General features: G+C 30.0%; 1 protein-coding gene across 3 annotated transcripts in view; it reads right to left on the bottom strand.

The window, feature by feature from the left end:
* Vps50 (vacuolar protein sorting 50) overlaps window positions 1-21,098 on the bottom strand; it is a 65,764-nt gene that overhangs the window by 25,254 nt on the left and 19,412 nt on the right. For all 3 annotated transcript variants that reach the window (XM_076493169.1, XM_076493171.1, XM_076493172.1), the window contains exons 7-17: window positions 20,576-20,611; window positions 19,279-19,361; window positions 17,618-17,759; window positions 15,646-15,786; window positions 13,321-13,444; window positions 11,502-11,676; window positions 11,296-11,394; window positions 10,281-10,371; window positions 4,039-4,230; window positions 3,203-3,318; window positions 379-473 (exon numbers count right to left, since the gene is read on the bottom strand). In XM_076493169.1, coding sequence (XP_076349284.1) covers window positions 379-473; window positions 3,203-3,318; window positions 4,039-4,230; window positions 10,281-10,371; window positions 11,296-11,394; window positions 11,502-11,676; window positions 13,321-13,444; window positions 15,646-15,786; window positions 17,618-17,759; window positions 19,279-19,361; window positions 20,576-20,611 — 1,294 coding nt within the window. The remainder of the gene's footprint in view (window positions 1-378; window positions 474-3,202; window positions 3,319-4,038; window positions 4,231-10,280; window positions 10,372-11,295; window positions 11,395-11,501; window positions 11,677-13,320; window positions 13,445-15,645; window positions 15,787-17,617; window positions 17,760-19,278; window positions 19,362-20,575; window positions 20,612-21,098) is intronic.

Below are 21,098 nucleotides of genomic sequence, written 5' to 3'. Positions count from 1 at the left end.
TGGGCCAACTTATAAAAGAACATCTCAGATATCCCAAATTTGAGCTATTATTATAGCTATTATTATAATTATTAAATTAAAGAAAATTCTTCAAACACTCTTTTCACACTACCAAACTCTCTCATTCAAAAATTAAAGTTTACATTATATCTGATAATCAGCAATGACTGATTATTTATTCTTATTAGAGTGGCAATTTTCATCCATTTGCATTAGTTTGTAGACAATGTTTGTCTTTGTTAAAGTACAGATCTTTATCATTAAAAACAAATATTTGCTTTTAACTTATTGCAACTTACTATTTAAAAGGATGAAACCCAAAGTATGCATAATTTTTATGAAAAAACTAGTAGTTTACATATTAAGCAAAATTCTTACCAAATAATCGCAACACATTTAACGTAGTATTTGTCAAGATAAGAATCTGTCTCCTTCTGGAAGATGTGCTGGTTTTTCTTGTTGTTCGTTGTTGCCTACAACAGAAAATCTATCTATATCAAATATTACAAAAGTTGCACTTTATACTAACAGAAATGGAAATTTGCCTATTTTGTAATAGAAAGTTGTGAGGCATTGTGATATCAAATAATAATATTAATCAACTAATCCTAAAAAGGTAATTAGGTTTCAGTAATTAATTATATGGCCAACTAATTGACATTGAGAGAAAACTTCATTGTATGAATTATCTTTCTTTCTTTTTTTTATCCTTATGTCTTCTAATGCAGTTTGTATTTTTCAGTTTTTTTATATGATAGTTTGATGGAATAGATATTGAACTAAGTGAATTCACTTTTTTTCAGTTTATAATTTTTAAACAGAAATTCCATATTTTATAAGTTTTGATACCCAATTCCACAAATTATGTAGTTTGATTTCAATATTTAAAGTCCTGTTTGTTCATTCACCCCTTTGCTATTTTGCAGCTACTTTTATGGGATTATAACTTTTACTGCAACAGTTGTGTACTATTGAAAATTTGATCAATACTTGGAACAGGATGTTTGTAAGTTTGTCACTGGTTTTAATGGGATTTTTTTAAGAACAAAGTTTTCCTTTAATAGAATGTTTTCATGTCTCTTTTATTAACAGCCATTAAAATTACAAATGTTGTCTAATAGAGTTAATGAAAACCAACAAACTTTGTCAATGCCCCCTATTTTCAGCAGTTAACACAAAAACAGTTGCTATTTTAAATGTTAAACCTCTGGTTAGTGAAATGTTTCAGAACAAGCATTTTTATCACATTTTCAGACACAAATCTGCTGCATATAGATGACTTCATTTGTTCTCATTTTATAATGCAACTGAACACCATGTATGAAAAATAATTTCTCACAAAAACACTCAAGTATTGTCCTCCTTCATAACAATTGTGATTAATCAATTTTGCCCCTGACTACAACCTGCAACCCAATAGCATAAATAAAACTCTAAGGAAGCATCTCAGTATTTTTTCATAATGCCTCATATCAGCAATATTTTCATTCAACCTACAGCTTATCTATTTAAAAACTCAAAAATTCCCAAACTACCAGAAGTATGGAGTGCCTCTCACTAGATAGAAATCTATAATTTTTAAACAATTTAAGTATATGATCTACAAATATTATTTCTTTTTATTTTCTCTCCTTGATTAATCTGTCTGTGTACACTGTGAACATGACTAACCTAAGATCAAAAGTTTGTTGTTGTTCCACAGACATCAAGGACAAATGGAAATCAATCATAATTAATCTTATATTTTTCAGCATTTGAACACTTATGAATGTGAACCTAACTAATTTCAACATTCTATAAAGTTTTTTTAACCCTCTTTTCCTGCAAATCTAGACTAGATAATGACTTTTCAAAATGCTATTGTCATATCATACATACAAGTTACAAAAAAGTACGTTACTGAACATGTACATTTAATAGAAATTACTAGATTAAAAGTAATTTTTGATTACTTTGTAATACAAAAAGCTTTGAAAATAAAATAAATAAAACGTTTTCTACTTTTTGAAGTGCAGATTCTTGGTAAGTTTGGTATGTTAAACTGTTATCACAATGGTGAATGCTACTTTAAGAGAATTCTGAAATTTCTAAGCATTCCTTGTACTGAAATGAGTGTTTAAAGTAATAAATTATTAGATGTGAATGACATTTTTCATGATAAGTTTATTACCTACAATGTATGTATACACTTGTGTTCATAACTTGTAAATACTGAATCAAAATAATTCATTATTTGTTTTATTAATTGTTTCTTGAATTTTGTAAAAAGCTGCTGTCTACAGCTGTCTACACTAGTCATCACTCATTTTGAGGTGATAAGCTTGAAGGAAGGCAGCTAGTCAACACCACCCACTACCAACTCTTGAATTATTCTTTTACCAATAAATAGTGAAATTGACTATTATGTTATAATGATCCCACAGCTGAAAAAACAAGCATGTTTGGTGATAACATCTGCATTTTACAAAGGTAACTGTATATAATGTCTAAGATTGGTGTCAACAAATCCTTGGTGCCAGGATACCACAGTGACTAAACTGTTCATCACAGCACCTAGTATTTCCTCCATTTTTATTCTTGCACAGGGCTGTGCTAAACAGAATTTGAATATACAACATTTCTGGACTCTTGAAAGTCCAAAACAATTTTTCCAGTCTCTGAGTCCTAAATCAAACCTTATTTCTAGGATTTTAATGGCAAAGTCAGCACTCCTTGATTTTGCAGGAATGGAACAGTGAAGTTGCACAATACATAATTGATATACACCCTATCAGAACCTGGTTAAAGGATACCCACCATACAGCACAGAACAGTAGATGACAACTGAAGTTGAGTGAAATCATTAAGAAATATTAAGGTGTATTTTGTTCATTTTTATATACTGTGTTTTTAGTCACTAATCAACAAATGTTAGCCAAGCTACAAATATTTTTTATTCCTGTCTTAACAGCTAAAAATAAAATGTAAATTATTGTCTAGAATTGTAATGGCACAATTATTTGAAGAAAAGAAAAAAACTGCAGATAATGGAGGCACGAATTAGTATAACCCTCACTTTCCAGTACAAACACCTGGATCCTAGATCTGCAGATATTTGAGGCTTTGTCAGAGATGACAGAAGCTAGCTTAGCCATTTTAATATTAGGTATTCTTTAAGCAATTTATGCATTTTAAAAAATTATTTAAAGACTGAGAAACATACCTATTATTTGGTGTATCACCTGTGTTTTCATCGACGTATTCTTTCTTTAATTCATCTGCAATATCTTCATCTTCTGAGTCAGTATCAGACAAGGGTTGCCCGTCTCCTTCTTCTGTCTGTAAACATGAAACAAAGACAAACAACACAATAATAAACCTACAACAATCTGAAACAGTGAAAAGGATCTAATTAAATGTACTTATGTACAACATCTTCATGTAATTAAACACCTAACTGAAAAATGTTTATTTGTTTGTTTATGAAATTTGCACAAAGCTACTCAAGGGCTATCAGCGCTAGCCGTTTCTAATTTAGCAGTGTAAGACTAGAGAGAAGGCAGCTAGTCATCACCACCCACTGCTAACTCTTGGGCTACTCTTTTACCAACGAATAGTGGGATTGACCATCACATTACAATACGGTTGAAAGGTTGAGCATGTTTGGTGTGACAAAGATTTGAACCCACGACCCTCAAATTATGAGTCGAACGCCTTAACCCAACTGGCCATGCTGGACCAACGAAAAATGTAAAAATACTTGTACGACTGAACATTTTAATTTTCAATCATAAAAATTTAAGACATAATTTACAGAACACATATTGCAGTAATCAAACTTTAAGAAATAAAAATTAAAAACCAGTAAATCATTCTTCAATTAATTTTTAGCTACTATACTACAAGGATTCATTTACCTGTGACATACCATTCATGTCATTGATGTTACTTAAGTGGAACAGTTTTTTTTTTTTTATTAAATACATAAATTAGTTATAAAATCATTGTATTTCAAGTGTAAAGTTCAAGTTCCAAACAGTTAAAACAGAAGAGTCTTACTGGTGCAAGTACGTCTTCTTTGTCTTCTTCTTCAGTTTTTTCCTCAAAAGGGTTCCCTTGGTATCGATACCCTCGGAAGTAGCCTTCTCGCGGCCTTCCAGAGAAGGAAGTGCTCTCAGTCTTAGAATGAGCAGGAGAGGAAGGAGGGGTTAAAACTGATCGAGACTGATTGTGACGGAGAAAGCGAAATTCCTTAAAAATGTTCAAAATTACACATCAATATTTTATTTCAGTTTGCATGATTAATTTGTAACATTCAAATTTCTACTGTTAATCTTATCTAGTCTAGAGATAAGACTGAAACTAAGATAAAACAAGGATCAAACTTCCATACAAAATAAGAAGAAAACCTTTTAAAATTCTTATTGTTAATTACATGAAGACTCTTGCATCACATGCAAATTTTTGTTGTTGTTGTTACCATTTTTACAAAGTTAGAAAATGTTAACAACAGCATATTTAAGGGTAGAGTAATTGGGTACTTTTTACATTTAGCATCAAGTAAATACATCAATACATATCAACTTGCCAAAGAATTGGTTATCCATGCACTTCTTTTATCATTTTATTGCTGTTATTCACAGTAGGGAGCACATCAATTTGTTAACTACATGATTGTCATATGTCATCCATGAATCAAGAATGCTTTTGACTCATATGCTTTCTTTAACCCATTTTTGTAGCTCTCTCAAGGTTTATCTAAAGCTAAATATATATTATACAAAAGTCTTACATGAAATTCCTTTACCCTTTCTTCAAGTAAAGTTGCAATTCTGCATATGTATCTTATTATCCTTATGTACACATTCAAAGTAAATAACTTTCAACTCAAGCCCTAAATACCAAATTAGTTTCCAGTTCCTACCAAAACCCATTATACTACTAAACAGTATTATAAACTTAATTATCTTACCTTTTCATTACCAAAAAACTACATTTTATATTCAAGTTATACAGTCCATAAAATATTTTTATGAAATCCTTTAAAAAAAGGATAACAATTTCAACTTCATAAAAATTGCTTCAAAGAAGAAATGAAAAACACGAACTACTCATAACATATTACATTCAAGAACCTACACAAACAACCAGATACTATCAAAATGGTTAAAACATTAAGCATCTTCCTTACAAGGTGTATCTACCTATTTATAAAAATAACCAAACAACTAATTATTAGTTAATGAGTCTGATTTATGACAAGAACAAAAATATTTATATTTCCAAACAAAATGAGGTAAGTACACTTAGCTTTCATCTTACAAAGAACTGATCAAATATTAGCAAAATCTTTATTCAAGATTTCTATCTATTTCCAATAAAATTTAAGTTAATGAAATACATTTATAGAAAACAATTACAACTGAATGCCTAATATTTCAGTTAAACATATATATATATATATATATATATATCAGGGGTAGAAATATTCTAACTTTTCAGCAGGACATGTCTTGCTGGACAGTGAAACTTGCCGGACATTTGAAATTTTAGCAGGACACCTCAAAATTGTCACCAGACATTACCAAACACAAGAAATCAAGTAGAGACAATTATTATATGGAACAGAATCATTTTAGTTATGGCACTGAAACATTATTTCAACGCAAGTGGCAACAAGCTTTGTATCCATTAAAAATGACACATTAATCAAACTGGTAAATTTAGTCATCCAGCACTAAGATATCAGCTGATGTAGACTCAGTATCTCTATTGTCTCTATGTGTGTGAGTTCCATGTGGACTCACAAATCGTCTGGTTTTACTGTCCTTTCACCAGGATTCTACAGACTTGCACAGTAATTCTGTGCTTTCAAGATCACAGGTCTTATTGTTAGCTAATTTTATTGTCATCAAGTCATTAAGAGAATCATTTATTACTTTGGACCACCAGTCATCCTTAATAACTGCCATCTGGGAAAATCCACGTTCTGGTTCAGCAGATGACATGGAAATCACCTGCATGAACCATACCAAGGCCAACACTGTTAATCCAGGGAAAGGTTTACCGTCCTCAACAGTAATTTGACTTAACATGTGGGCCCACAATCCATTTGCACTACTAGCCAGGGACTCATCTGATTTGGCAAGTCTTGTGGCTTTGAGTAGTGTCTCTTTTAACTCAGCTTGGCAAATATCAGCTGCAATATTGAAACCCTTAGCTTCTAGCAGAGCATCAAAGTTCTGGAGTTCATTATGGCCATAAGATGACAATGCTTCCTTGCTTGGTTCAAAAATTTGAAAGGCACCAATAAAATCCTTATCAAATTCTTCAAATCTCTCATTCAGATATGTGACAATTTTACCTATGAAAATGGCAGTTTTTTCAGCCATGGATTGAGCAACTGTCTCTTTTGTGGCACTTTTTGAGCCTTTGGCCCTTGTCTGACCACTAATAGCAATCATCTTTCCTCTAAGTAACCACTTGCCAGTTTGTTCACATGTTGTGAGCTCTTTAACAATTTTCTGGGATCTCTCAACATGATTCAGATTGCCCAGCTTCTCTTTGCAAACAGCGAGTTTGTCAGAAACAATGTTCACAGTAGCAGAATTGTCTTGCATTTTGAGACTGCGAGATGTCAAAACAGGCAGAATTGCCAAGAGTTTGTCCATGTACAGGATGAATTTAAGACTTGTCAAAGTACTGTATAATCCTGCAGCTTTCTGTCCACATTCCCCTTTGTCATGCAGCTTTACTTGATACAAATGCTCCACTAAAGCTGGCCAGTTATGAGAAACTGACTCCAGAGCGCGATGTCCAAGGATAGATGGGAAAGTGCCAGTCAAACTTGATTTTTTTAACGAACATGTCTGGCTTTAAATAGAAAATTTCAAACCCTGTATATATATATATATATATATATATATATATATATATATAGTTTATATATATATAAACAATTATCAACATCACATGCTAAGAAAGCCAACTATACACAATACATTTGTAATTTTATGCCTAAATGAATATGATTACATAAGGTTAGCAACTTGAAAATTCAAGACTAAGGAACTGACATAAAGAAGTCTATCTATAAAATTTATGCTATGTCATGTTTTTATACCCACTAATGAAAATAGTGTAGGAATTAGATAACAATTATTATCAATTCCAGTTGAAAGCTGAAGCATCAATTTTTATGAGCCCACTTAAGTGAACAGTAAAAACTGACACCCTATAGTCACATGAGAATAGGACAGTGATAAAAATTTCTTTAATTAATATTACACATCCCATATAGGTAATATCTTTTTTATTTTTGTTCAAGTGTACTTCTGAACAAGCATAAGAACTATTTGCTACCAAGTAACAAACTCAGCACTCTTCACCTTTATGACTATAACACACAAAGGATATCCTCAAATCTGAAGAACTGGCAGCTATCAAAGAATTCATCAGAAACAAAAACACCATTATCAGCCCACCAGACAAAGAAAATAGGTTCATTATCATCAACAAAACTGACTATGTTATGAAAATGCTTTACATTCTTAGTGATCATAACAAGTTCAAACTTATAACCATTAACCCGTATTTTACAACTATTATTTCTGATTGTGCTTACAACATTTTATTTCCCACAGGCTCCCAATGTGAAATATTGTATAGTCTGTTCAAAGTTCACTAATAAGACACCCCTCCTCTGACCTATACTTTCCCCCTTTGGCATTCACAGTTATAACGTAGCTAAATTCCTTGTACCCATCTTAAAATCTTTTACTATGAAAATAATTTAGAACACTTAACTACTTTCAATTTTTCTGAGAAATCAGTCTACCCCCCCAGAGATTACTTGATGGCTTGTTTCAATATTACTTCTCTTTATACTAATATACCCCTTGTCAAAACTATTAATATTACACTGTCTAATCTCTTCACTAAAAACATTCTTATTAATGAACTTTCTAAATCTGATTTCAAATCTATGCTTGAACTCTCAACCAAAGACCCTCTTCTCCTCTTTAACAATACTCTATATGAGCAGACAGATGGCATTGCTATGGGTTTCCCACTGGGTCGTACACTGACCAATACTTTCTTCTGTCACCACAAACAGAACTGGATTCACAACTGTCTGTTATGCTTCAAATCTATTCTCTAGAGAAAGTATGTTGATGATACTTTCCTTATTTTCCACCATATTGATCATATACAATGCTTTCTTTAGTACCTCAAATCACAACACCCCTCTATAGACTTAACTCATGAAACTGAGACCAATAACTATTACTTTTCTAGACATTCTTGTTAATCATGGTGCTAATGGTTCTTTGACCTCTGTCTATCACAAAAACATATTTACTGGACTTTTCACTCAGTTGGACAGTTTTATGCCCTCCTCTTTCAATACAATCACATTCTCTGTCTAGTAAATTGAGCCTACAAACTTATCCTATCTAGCCCTTCACAAAGAAATTACTTTCATACAAAACATCCTCTTTTGAAATGGCTACCCTACGAATGTCTCGGAGAAAATAACTTCCCCATTCCTAATTTGTTTGTCAAACCACTTAAGATACCCATTGTATATAAACTTCCTTTATACACCTGTTTACCATATCTAGGGAGAGAGAGCTCCACTATCATGAAACAGTTGAAAAGGGTAGGTAATACTTACTATCCCATATTGATCTGAAAGATTATGAAACCCAACTTTAGACTAAAACATTTTTTCCACTAGAAGATCATATGCCAACTGCCCATTGTTCATATCTCATCCACTTATACATGTGCAGACTGTATAACCTCCTATATATTGGTGAAACACATGGGCATACATATAACAACTAGAAGAAAGGTTACAAACCCTCTCAACTCTGCTATCTATCAATACAAAAACAGGATACCCTTTAAACAGCCAAAAATGATACTGAACTTCTTATAAAAGAAACATCATGCATAAAAACTCTACTTCTGTCTCTAATTAACACAAGTCTTCACTACATTTAAACCCATTTTCACCTATGTCTTACTTCTTATTTTTCTTGTTTTATTTGTATATTCAAATTGTTTATTTCTCATGTGTGTGTGTATATATATATATATAAAATTCTGTTGTAATTACAAATATCATTTGTTTGCTTTGTAACTCTAGCTTATTGATGATGGAATTTTAACAATTCCAAAATATTTAATAAATGCTTCCTGTTATAACATTCATGTTTTATCTCATGTAGTATTTTAAATTTACTGTTTGTATTGAAATAGAGACTATTCCACGATGTGAGTGTACATTTTGCTGTTACACAACATGCCTGTAAGTACTGACTAGAGGACAAGATTTCACATACATGTGGTATATAACAGTAGATTTAATAACATAGTGCACCAGCCTACTTTAATGAAATAAACTGTGTTAATAGAATATTTTGTATATCATTAAGTCTTACATAAGTAGATAGTACCTGTGTCACAATCTATATATCATTTGTCAATGTTCCCAATGAAATCCTTTTACAAATTATGAACAGCTATTTTCCACTGATTTCTAAGCTTCAAAAGATATCACTAGCATCATACCAAAAGTGGAAGTTTTTGTAAAATAAGAAAAAATGTCAAAATTATTACATCAATGAATAAAAACAAAGAGGGGATACAAGATTTAAAAAAAATACAAAACCACGATACAACTGGATTATTTGAAGGCATCAAATATGTAATGTATCTGACATAATTAAAGTTTAGGAATTTATATTTCATACTTGGAAGAAAGTGAGTTCTATGGCAAACAGATTATGAGGAGAAAAAAATCATAGCTTTTAGACAATATATTATGCCTTTGTTAGCTTTAAAAGCTTCAAAGGTTTAAAACAAAAGTTCCAGTAAGTTGAATTTTAATTTTTAACACCACCACTTTTGAAACTTCAAACTGTGCAAAAACTTAAATATGTAGGTTTATTACACATGTTGATAATTTTGTACCTAGGCATCAGGTGCAAAATATCTAAATTAGGGTTAGACTTTTTTGTTATATCATAAAAAACAAAAATTGACTAAACATACAAGAAAAACTTCTAAATATGAGCATTTCATTCATAATTTTATTTTGTATATAATTTGAAGGGAAAGCTCAAACAGAAGTTCTTAAAACTTAATGATGTTGTTTACCATTATAAAAGAACCTAGAAAATATGGGTAAGAAATGGTTAAATAACACACCCTATTAATGGTTTTAATACTTTATTTTTCACAGAATTCATACCCTGACATCTAAGTTTAATTTTATGATACTTATAACATACCTGTAGCTGAAGAATACTGAAGTTAGGTCGAACAGGACACAAGGCCCAGCTTTCATTTTCAAGGAACATTCTCAGTTCCTCCATACAGCCCCTGTGATTCAAAAATAAATTTAAAATTTGAAAATAAAACTATTACTCATTTATTATGGATGTTGTTTATTAAATATAAAGTTCAATTTAAAAAAAAATTACAGATCATAATAAAAAAGCAACTAAAATTACCAGTTGCAGATTCCATTATTAACCATTTGTTGAGTCTCATTGAGTCTTATAAATTTAGGTGTCCAGAAATGATTAATGTAGTTTTCAAATATGCATTTTATAACACAAATATATATATTAGTTACTAGAATAGAATATCCCAAAATTACAATAATTTATCAAGATTTCTCAAGCTGTAAATGGGTTTAAAAAATTCTGTTGGTCATTCAAAGCACCAAAACCACAATTACACAACAAGATATTTCTATTAGATACCACCCAAAGTTCAAAAGAACAAATGTAAGCTTCTCACAGAATAGACCTGCTCTTTACATTAGTTGTGAACATTTCCATCAGAATCTCAAAAGTTAACAGACAAAGAGAAGGGGTGTCTGGTGGGTTTAACATACTTATTGATATCTCACTAAATCAAAAAGACAGTTGTTCAATTTTAGATTCTTGTTTGCAACTATGTACATTTTATGCTTCTAACTGGTTGGAAACTGCAGCAACTTTTGAGAAGTTAGAAAACTCTTGATGTGGGAAATTGTAGTTCAGATGTGCCACACAAAACAGAAAAATGAAGCCTTAATAATTTAAAAAACATCTTTCTTAAGATCAGTTAAAACTTATGTGACAGACATTTTGATTCAAAGCTATGTTTTCATGCCAAATTTATTGATGCACACTGATAACAAAGTAATTCAGGCAAACTCTGAATGTAACTGTAAAAAAGCCCTGCCTGGACATAAAGGGTTAACTGTTAAAAACTACTCTTTGATGAGTTTTATTTCTGAAAAACTAATATATTTACCTATGATAATTTCTGAAGTAGTTGACAGATTGTTTTCGTAATGACTCTTGCAGATCTTCAGACTTACTATTACAAAATTCTTCACCAATGTCTATCAGTCTGAAAGAGAGAAAGAAAAGTTCGATATAGATCAATATACGTAAACTTCAGAGTTAAAACAACCAGTTGTGGTAATTTTTATTGAACAAGAAGTAAAATAAACTCACCTTCTCACTAAATCTAGAATGTGTATGAATTCATCAAATTTAAAGGAGGATAGATCAGAGGCTAGAATGTACGTTTTGACCTTCTGTTGCACATCTTGCCATATACGAAGGAGTCCGTGTTCTAGTTTCTGTCGGACATAATGGTGAGTAAGGTTCACTTCCGTACTGGAATTCACTACAATTTTTGTAAACAAAATGAAAAAGAAATAAGATAATTTATTTTAAAAGCATGATATATAAATCAAATTTACAAAAAATATTTGAAAACACATTAACATTTTTAAAATAAATATAAATCAATTTGTTTCCTGTTCCAGTAGAATATATATAAATTTTGAAAATGTGATTTTTTTAACATTTGTGAAGAAGATAAAATCTTATAATACATATTTGTTACACACAAAAATTACACACTTTAATTAATCCTCTACATTCAAATAGGTCAAAGTTCATGTCACAACTTTTTTACAGAGCTATATTTAAGATTTAATTAAACAACTACATTATGAATGCATTTCAATACACTTGGCATCAAAACATAGTTTACAATTCAAATTTTAATACAAATGCAATGCCTTCATTTTAAAAGGAATTATTTAAATAAATTCTCCATTTTCACTTCTCCATATCACATGATGCTTCTTCCCTCTAAATTGCCCATTTCAGATTTTCTTTCTTCCCTTATATGACTTTAGGAGTTGCCATTAGTTACAGATTTATACTACGAATCTTGCAAAGCCATAATGCAAATGTACAGTTTCAACTTTTTTGCTTACCTGAGATATAAACAAGAATGTCAAACCCACACAACACATCTCTCTTATCTCATTTTGTCTTTCATAAAATGTCAATATATCTTTTTAATATATACTATTGGATTATTTATAATAAGTACAAGAATCAAAGTCTGTAAGCTTTGGCTGTAAAAATTAATAGTTATTAATTGTCTAATGCAAAATGCAGTTATTCTACAAAGAAAACAAGAGTAATTTAGATTTTATATTTGTTTGTTACATGATGGTTACAAGGTTGGTCAAACTGACAGAGGCTAATACATTTAATGTTAGGATATAGAAAATAATAGATAAAATACAAAGGTTCAATGAAAAACTTTTTGATATTTGTATAGGAGGTTCGAGAGGTCATGCAAATGAAATATTAAAACTGTAAGACAAAAAAAATATTTCTATTCTTAATCACAAAATAACCTTTCACTTAGATTTAGGCTTTCCAAATTCACAGATAAATCTTTAGTAAAACTACTTTTATTTAAAAATTTGATATTTTATGCACAACACTTGTAACATTTGCTAAACACTTGCCAACTTTCACAAAGATAAACTTATTTAAGAGTTATAGTATATATAGTTTTGTGGTTATACAGTATTTGAAAGATTGATCAAAATGGCATTGACCAAATTCAGAGTTTCAATTGAACCCAATCCTACTAGGCAGTTGTTTTAACTTAACTCCCAAGTCCCTTAGAGGCTTACGAGACAACCAGTGGCACTCAGAAACATTTGTTTCTCTTCATCCCTGAGTGCAAGATTAAGGTTATGTGTTAATGATGTGAGGTTAGGCCTCAGCTTGGTGGTTTGTTGTTTGGAAGGTGAAATATGAGCTATGAGCATCAGAAGGAGCCATGTTGGAATCCGCAGAGGAGTTACATTGATTTATGGGGAGTTGACTCAGCAGTCGAAGGATGAGCAGGGCGATGCGGGCCTCAAAACGTCAGAGTTAATAAACAATTATTATTTTAAACTGTTGATCTTTCTAAGTTTTATCAACACATAAACTGAACTATTTGATATTTAATTACCTTGGGATGGTTGAGAATCGTGATCCTCATGCCATTCCACAATGCACCAGTAACTATGCATCACCTCCCACAATGCTTTGCAAAGATCTTTGAGACAAGGTGTAAAGGTCTCAACTGAAATCATCTGTAAATACAGTTGGTAAGTTTTATTAATAATTAAAAAAAACAACATTTCAATAATGTACAAGAGCAAAAAATAAGACTGTTGACTTTAAAATTAAGTTTAACTATTAAATAAAGTTGAGAAAAACAAATGCACTTCGCTTTTTCTTTCTTTTAACAGATATACTAAATTATATCAACCTGACCTACTTAACACTTTCGTGATGAGTTCAGTATAACAAACAGGAGTTCATGCACATATTTGAATATGTTAATTATTTATATTGTAACATTTATTGCAGTATATGTATCCTTCACAAAATTTGGTAGATTTTTAGAAAAAATTACAAGTCTTTTGTACATAAAAAATCAGATTTTTTAATGAAGTATTTTTACTTCAAATGTTTTGTGAATATACTGAGTCTGTTTCATTACTATTAATGATACTAGTCCAAGTAAAAAGTGACTTTCATATTAATATTTAAAAAAAAACTATTCTTCATCCCAAAAAATCTCAAATATCATTTGTGTAATCTCTAAAACCTCCTAAATATATTTAAAACTATATGTTTTATCTGTTTTTTCTCTACCCAAACTCTATACAGGGTCAGTAAAATTGTCCAGTCTCATAACCACCACAAAAAAAGAAAGAACATGAATCTTAAATACTGCCTTTTTCTTGTAATATGAAACTACATTCATTTATTCTAAGAAGCTTTAAACTCATAACTGTACACATATATTTACATTCACATTTTATTGTTTTACTGCTCTGTAATTATCCTATGGATAACTAATTATTATTATTCATGCCATTATAATTTACAAATCACTTGAAAAATGTGGAGCTCACAATACATCATTGAATCACATTACTCACAAGATACTCTCAGTTGAAGCTGTTTGCTTGTGCCTCTTTAAAACATTTTCATTATATTATTTATTTCACCTAATCTAACTTTAACTAACCTAAAGAGATCGTTAATTTTACATTTTAGTTGCCTTAATAATAACAAATAAAGAATAAATATGACGTAATAAATAAAGAACCTATTCAGGTCTTACATAGTGACCGAACTTAGCTGTGTTTTATTGGACTAGCATGTGGTGAAATACAGTCACATTTCAAGTATTATAAATTACATATACATATAGATTACTACTATTTACAAATAAGCTCTTAACCTTATTTTTCTTAAGTCATAGAACAGTAAATAAAGAAATAAACCAAACAATTATCTCTTCTAGTTATGACCTATGTACTCAGTTGCTGCTTTATGTAGATTGTTAAGCCTTAAGAAATTTTGCACATGGAAGATGTGAAATGAAATTTTTGTTTTTTTAAGGTTTCACATATACATTTGAATAACTAAATAACCATAAATTACTTCACTGATGCCATAGAATTCCATTATAATTTTTCAAGTTAAATAACTAATCTGTATTTGCATCTATAAAAATATGAAATCTTAAACAGGCCAGACTCAACTAACCAGGACAAAGATTCATCTTGAAAGAAAGAGAGGATGCTGATATGTTTGAAAATGGCTAAGAAAATCATTAAGGGGACTCTTTGAGTTTCCAATTGATTATTCACATGTGGAAGTATGTATAAGAATGGGGTTTGTTTGATTCAATAAATATTGTAATAGCTCAGGAAATAGAAATGATAAAAGGTTTTTATTTTATATTCTAGCTTGTCAAAATTGATAATTTGAATTCCTAATTTGCACAAAACTGTAAACTTTGTATTTTGACATCACAAACAACTAATTTGAATTACTGCTGCATTCAACACACCATGCAACAAACAAATATTGCTATTCAGGTATGTTTGTTTAATATTTATTTTTTCATTAAGAAATTAAAATATATATAATACATAAATTTAAATTATAATCTATAGTTTGATACCAAACTCAAGGAGATAAATTCAAAAATAAGTCCACTAAAAGTTTGAATGTAAATCAACATATGCAACAACATATTTGCTCGTTACTCATTACAATAGTTAAAATGTATACACTATTAAGATATAGATTAGTAGCTAAGCCTTTATGTTATACTAACTGGTATAACAAACAAAAAGTTGTTTAATTAAATTTTGAAAATAACTCACTAAAAGACCATGACATGCTCAGTAAGACCCACTCCTCAAGAAAAGGTTAAATTGAGAAAATTCAGAAGTTTAAGAAATATTAATTAGCAAAACATAATACTAACCTTAGCAAGTTCAGAATAGTGGTGTTTCTGAAACTTTGTAACAGATCCACCAGCACAAAGCTCAACATAACCAAGTACCAAAGTGAAAGCCTTGTTGTGAATTGCACTGGCAAAATGCATCAACAGTTGATCCATAGCAGTCTAAAGAAAAAGATGCACTTTGAGAACAATCTAAAAATTTCAATTCTGTATCACTTCTATAAAACTGTATATGATATTGCTACAAATCAGCAGTATGCTTAAGCTCTGTATAGTAATAAGCCTCTAATGTTTTACTTAACTCTCTGTATACCATGTAAGTTTCCATCATATTTATATCACCTGTGCCCCAGCCTAAAAACAATAGTATTGTGTTGAATTGAGTATATAAATATTCAGGAAACTGATAACAAAGGGTCTCTCATTGCCTGAAAAAAACAATTATACTTATAAACATTACTACATTGTGAGTAAAAGTGGATATGACATGTCCTAATGAAACTACTGCATTTATTCATTTAACTATATTTCCTTATCAATAAATCATGATAGTGAAGGATTGGAGCTTTAAATGTATAATTTTCCTCCAACTTAGAAGATGAAGAACATAGTGTGGACAAAAGCATTTAATCAAATGAACTGAACTGACAAGCAACAAAGTATGTTTTTAAATTTTGAATTTATGATTATTTGCAAACCTTTTTAAAAATGCAAGTTCAAAGTTAGGACTGGAAAACTGATAGACTGCCTAATCATCTCATGTTTTTGATGTTTTAAAATTAATTTGCCAAAAACTGGTAAGAAAAATCCACCTGATAAAGTAAGAAAGATTTATAATTAGTTAGTACAGGTTAGTGCAGTTCTTGAAACAGAATATTTTGTTTACTTGATTATGCATTTATATCTTATGTTAAAATATGAATGTTGAGATGGTAATGTAAGTTGCAATACTCAACTGAGGGGAACTGAACCCCTGATTTTAGCATTATAAATCTGTAAACTTACCGCTTGCATACCTTTTTATTAATTAGCTAAAAACACAAATGTTCAATATTTCAATGGAAGATTAAAAAAATTTCCTAACATTTGAATGAGTAGAAATGTTGTACACAACAGTTAGGCTTGAAAAGGAATCAACTCATTCTTACAATGAAACATTAATAATACTATTAATAATTCATAAGAAAACTGTTAGTTGGAAAAAGGAAAATTAAAGTAAGAGAGTCTCAAATTACAAACAATACATCAATAAAAATGGTCAAAAAAAAGAAAGAAGACTGCAAGCAGAAAATGACTGGACAGGCTATACTTGTGAAGTTGACAGTAAGATAAAGATTGCACTGATCCTTCTGGGAGGTTGTCATGAAATGCATCAGACACACATCAAACTGTAACAAATATACTATAGATCTGCATAACAGAAAAGGTCGTACATAGACCCAATAAAAAAATGGTAAGAAAGTTAACAAACATTAAGAGAGACTTTCCAGTGCATGTTTTCTAAAAACAGTCATTATCTAACAAAATTCTGTATCATTTATTATTTCTTTTAGAAACAATCAAAAGCTTCTCTCTGATGATGGAGTTTTAACCGAGTGGCTAATATATCACAAAATTTGCTTTAACTTTAGTACATAAATCGCACAAACTTCTCAAACCCTAGCATCTCGATAGTAACATTTCTTCATCTATAAAAGGCAGCTTGTGAAAAGATATCTGTAAAACCAATTAATTATATATTCCCCCTTGGATAAAAACAACAAAAGCAAAACAGAAAAACTTATAATTCAGATCTATTTGTACCTGTTCTACAACCTTCCATAATTATATATTATACAAAAAATTATTTGCAAGAATTCACAAAGCACTAGAACTTGTTTTCAATGAGCCTTTATTTGTTTTCTGTCAATTTTTCATGTACACCAGTCCAGATAACCTTGACTTGAGAGTTTCTCAATTCCCCATATAAAGGCTCTAGTGTGAAAAAACTTACCTGTGTCTTCCCCAGTAATCTGTATGCAGCTTGTAGTTTTTCATAGTGAGTAGTGTTAAAGTTGGTGCAGACTTTTGACAGAGCAACATCAAGCTTTTCTTCCATCATTTCTAATGTGTCTTGGAGTTTAGAGCTCAACTCACTAAACAATAAGAAATAAATAAGAAATTTACCTAATATAGAGAGAAAAACAAGATGTATATGCATACTCAAATTTTATTATAAACTGTAAAAAAACTGTGTGATATTTTGAGCCAAATCTTTTCAAAATTAAGCATAGCATTGTACTCTTTCTTCAGTATAGATAATGAAATACCAATATAACAAAAAATATACAAATTTGTAAAGTCTTTGTATACAGGAATATAACACTAAGCTTAAAACAGAAAATAGTTTGAAATAAGTAGAAAAAACAGATTAACAAACTTATGAATGAGTGTATGTGTGTTTCTTTATAGCAAAGACATGTTGGGCTATCTGCTGTGTCCACTGAGGGGAATTGAAGCCTTGATTTTAGCATTATAAATCCACAGACTTTACACCACTGTCCCACCAGGGGACTTTTATGAATGAACTTCAATGAATAAAAACGTCATTTATTAAAATTTGCCAAAGAAGTAGAAAAAAAATCTAAAATTGGTAAATAATATTAAAAATATTTCACTCTTTCCCAATTTATCTTGAAAAGATAAGTACACTGTAAATATTTATTGTAGAAAATATATATCAAAAAGAAAGAAATTATACAAAATTGGTCTAATGAGTAAACAAAATGATAAAAAAATAAGTGGTAATACAAGAAAACCCATAAACACACACACACACGTGTAAATAAGTACATATTTTTTGGAGGAAGATTAAAATCACAAAGGTAATTTAGACTAGAAATACTAGATTTTTATCAGTAGTCTCCATATTCCATGTTCAAATACCAATTACTATACATACATACATACATATATTAAGAAGTTGGAAACATGTCAGTAGGATTGTGAAGCATAGGTTAGGTTGAAGCAGAAATGTTTTTGGTCATAAAGTTTTGTATGTTTAAGCAATATGCACAGCAACAAGAAATCTCAATAATGTTTTATAATTGTTATTAACATATGAAGAAGCCTAATTCTATGTTCTTTTGTGGACAAAAGATGTATTTAGTCTTCCTGAACACCATCAGTAATGTACAGGTTAAACATGTTTTTCAGAAACAACAAAAATTAAAAATAATAATAATAATTTCCAGTAAAGTATTTGCAGTTTCTAATAATATTTTGAAAATCTAGCCAGTCACTGGAACTAACAATAGGGAAGCTGATGATTAAACACAAGAACTCTAAAGAATTTAATAATATACTAGAAAAAATAAAAAAGATATTCATTCAAAAACCTATGTAAATAAATGTTCATCAGTTGGACAATGATATATGTATATATCAATAAATCTCTTGTAGAAAATCATTTTTCTTAGGTGCTGTTTCAGTTTTGGAATAATCCACCTGGAGTTATACATAAAAGTAAAAATTTAGTTGAATCCTAGTTTAATGATTTTTGGAAGAAAATAAATAAAAAAAAAAAACAATATTTGGTCAACAAATTAGCATTACACAAGTGTTTAGAAGTTTATATTGGGCAAGAGATAGACTGAATGATAAAACAAACTCTACCTAATGCATTTGTAATGCCTGAACTGTATTGCAGCTTTCTGACATTCCAGGCAGAGCTGAATTGCACCTGGATAATCTTCTTCCTACAGAATAATTATATTCACTGATATGCATACAAATATTTTGGCAGGTATAAGATTACATTCATTTCTAATCCATAAATCTGAAACACAAGTGTTATGACTTACAATTTAAATTTTTTGGAAGTATTTGATCATTTCTTTAACAAGCGTACAAGTTAATGGACAAAAGTATGTTTGATAAGTTTCCTATTAAATTTCATTTGCTCTACTAGTGTGCCCTTCCTTCACAATAATGCCTGTATCCATTTTTTAGTTTTTAATATTACCATGTAGAGTTGTAATCTTTTGAAACTGTATATAGGAAAACACTGGAATAAATTATGTTTATTCCTTTATTTTTTTTATTGAAGGTTCTTATTCAGAAATATCACAATCAAATCAGTGTATCTACTACAGAAAAGTCCAGGACAAAATGAGTAAGTCTATGCAAGTTAAAAGATAATTTAATCAAATAGATAAGATACAAATAAATAAAGAAAAGATGCAGTTATATTCTACAAAATTTACATAAACATAGTGGAACACAACATATTATTTGGTCCTTAATCTACTAAACCTTAAAGATGCAATATTGTGCACATATTTTGTGGCTGAGCATAAAATCAAAGAATTCTAGAATAAATGTTGTTCAGAAAGATGTGAAAAAAAAACAAAACACTTATATAAAAGACAATACAGAATAAACTGACAGAAATAAATTAAAATTATAAAAAGTTTTCCTTTGGATGCATAAATTTATTCTCTCTCATCTTTATCTAAGAAAATCAAAGGTTAACTTTATATAAAAGAAAGAGAACTGACAGTCATTAGACATGTCAGAAATATTTGAATAAAACTAAAAACAAAGAAGGGAAATTGATAATCCACAGTATATGCAACATAAACAAGTTTCATACACATGCATATAAACAAGCATATACGAAGAAAATAATATCATAAATAAAATAAAACAAAGGATATTTTAGTCAAATTAAGATTTGAATAGACAATGTCAAACCTTATCAGAGAGTAATAAAATGTAAAAAGTAAAGAAATGCAAAAACTTACAGTAATATGTGCAAAATGACATAATAAATAAATAAATAAATAAATATATATATATACACATAATAATTTTTGGTTGGGACTGTTGGGTATAATTATCACCTTAGGACTCTTCAGACCTTAAAGCTTAATTCCATCTTATTTTGTTTAAATGTACAAAATCATCTTACCTCTAATAGTTCTCTTAGCCTTACATCTGTTTCTTGCTACAATAAAAAAAAAAGTAGAACAAAATCCCATCTGTAAGCAAAATCTTTCTTAAGTTGCAAGAATAAAAAATCAAAGCAGCTAAAGCATAATTAATAATTTCACATTATTCCACTTTGCTGGTTCAGATTTTGTTTGCCACTTAAAACATTTTGTTTGAGAGAAACATGGCTACAAAACATTAATATCTAGTAGAAGCTGTTATTTTATATTTGCTTATATAAACCTTAATGGAATTATTATGATAAATGTCAAGAGTGGTGCCAGCCTCTTCATCATGAAAAGGTTGATGTGTGATAGAAAAACAATTTAGGTGGGCTACACTCTACATCTTGTTAGCACACATACATATTTAGGAAGTAAACCAGCTTTACAAGCAAGCACTTTTCATTGGTTTTGTGGGCCATGAGGGAAGCTAATGCACATTTTGGAATATCTATAGTTTCAGCAAAACTTTTCTCCCCCTTTTCCACCTGTAACAAATAT

This window comes from Tachypleus tridentatus, chromosome 3 (assembly GCF_004210375.1).
Source record: "Tachypleus tridentatus isolate NWPU-2018 chromosome 3, ASM421037v1, whole genome shotgun sequence".
NCBI classification, from domain to species: domain Eukaryota; kingdom Metazoa; phylum Arthropoda; class Merostomata; order Xiphosura; family Limulidae; genus Tachypleus; species Tachypleus tridentatus.
Note: the sequence above shows the minus strand (reverse complement) of the source record. Positions and strands in the feature narration are given on the sequence as shown.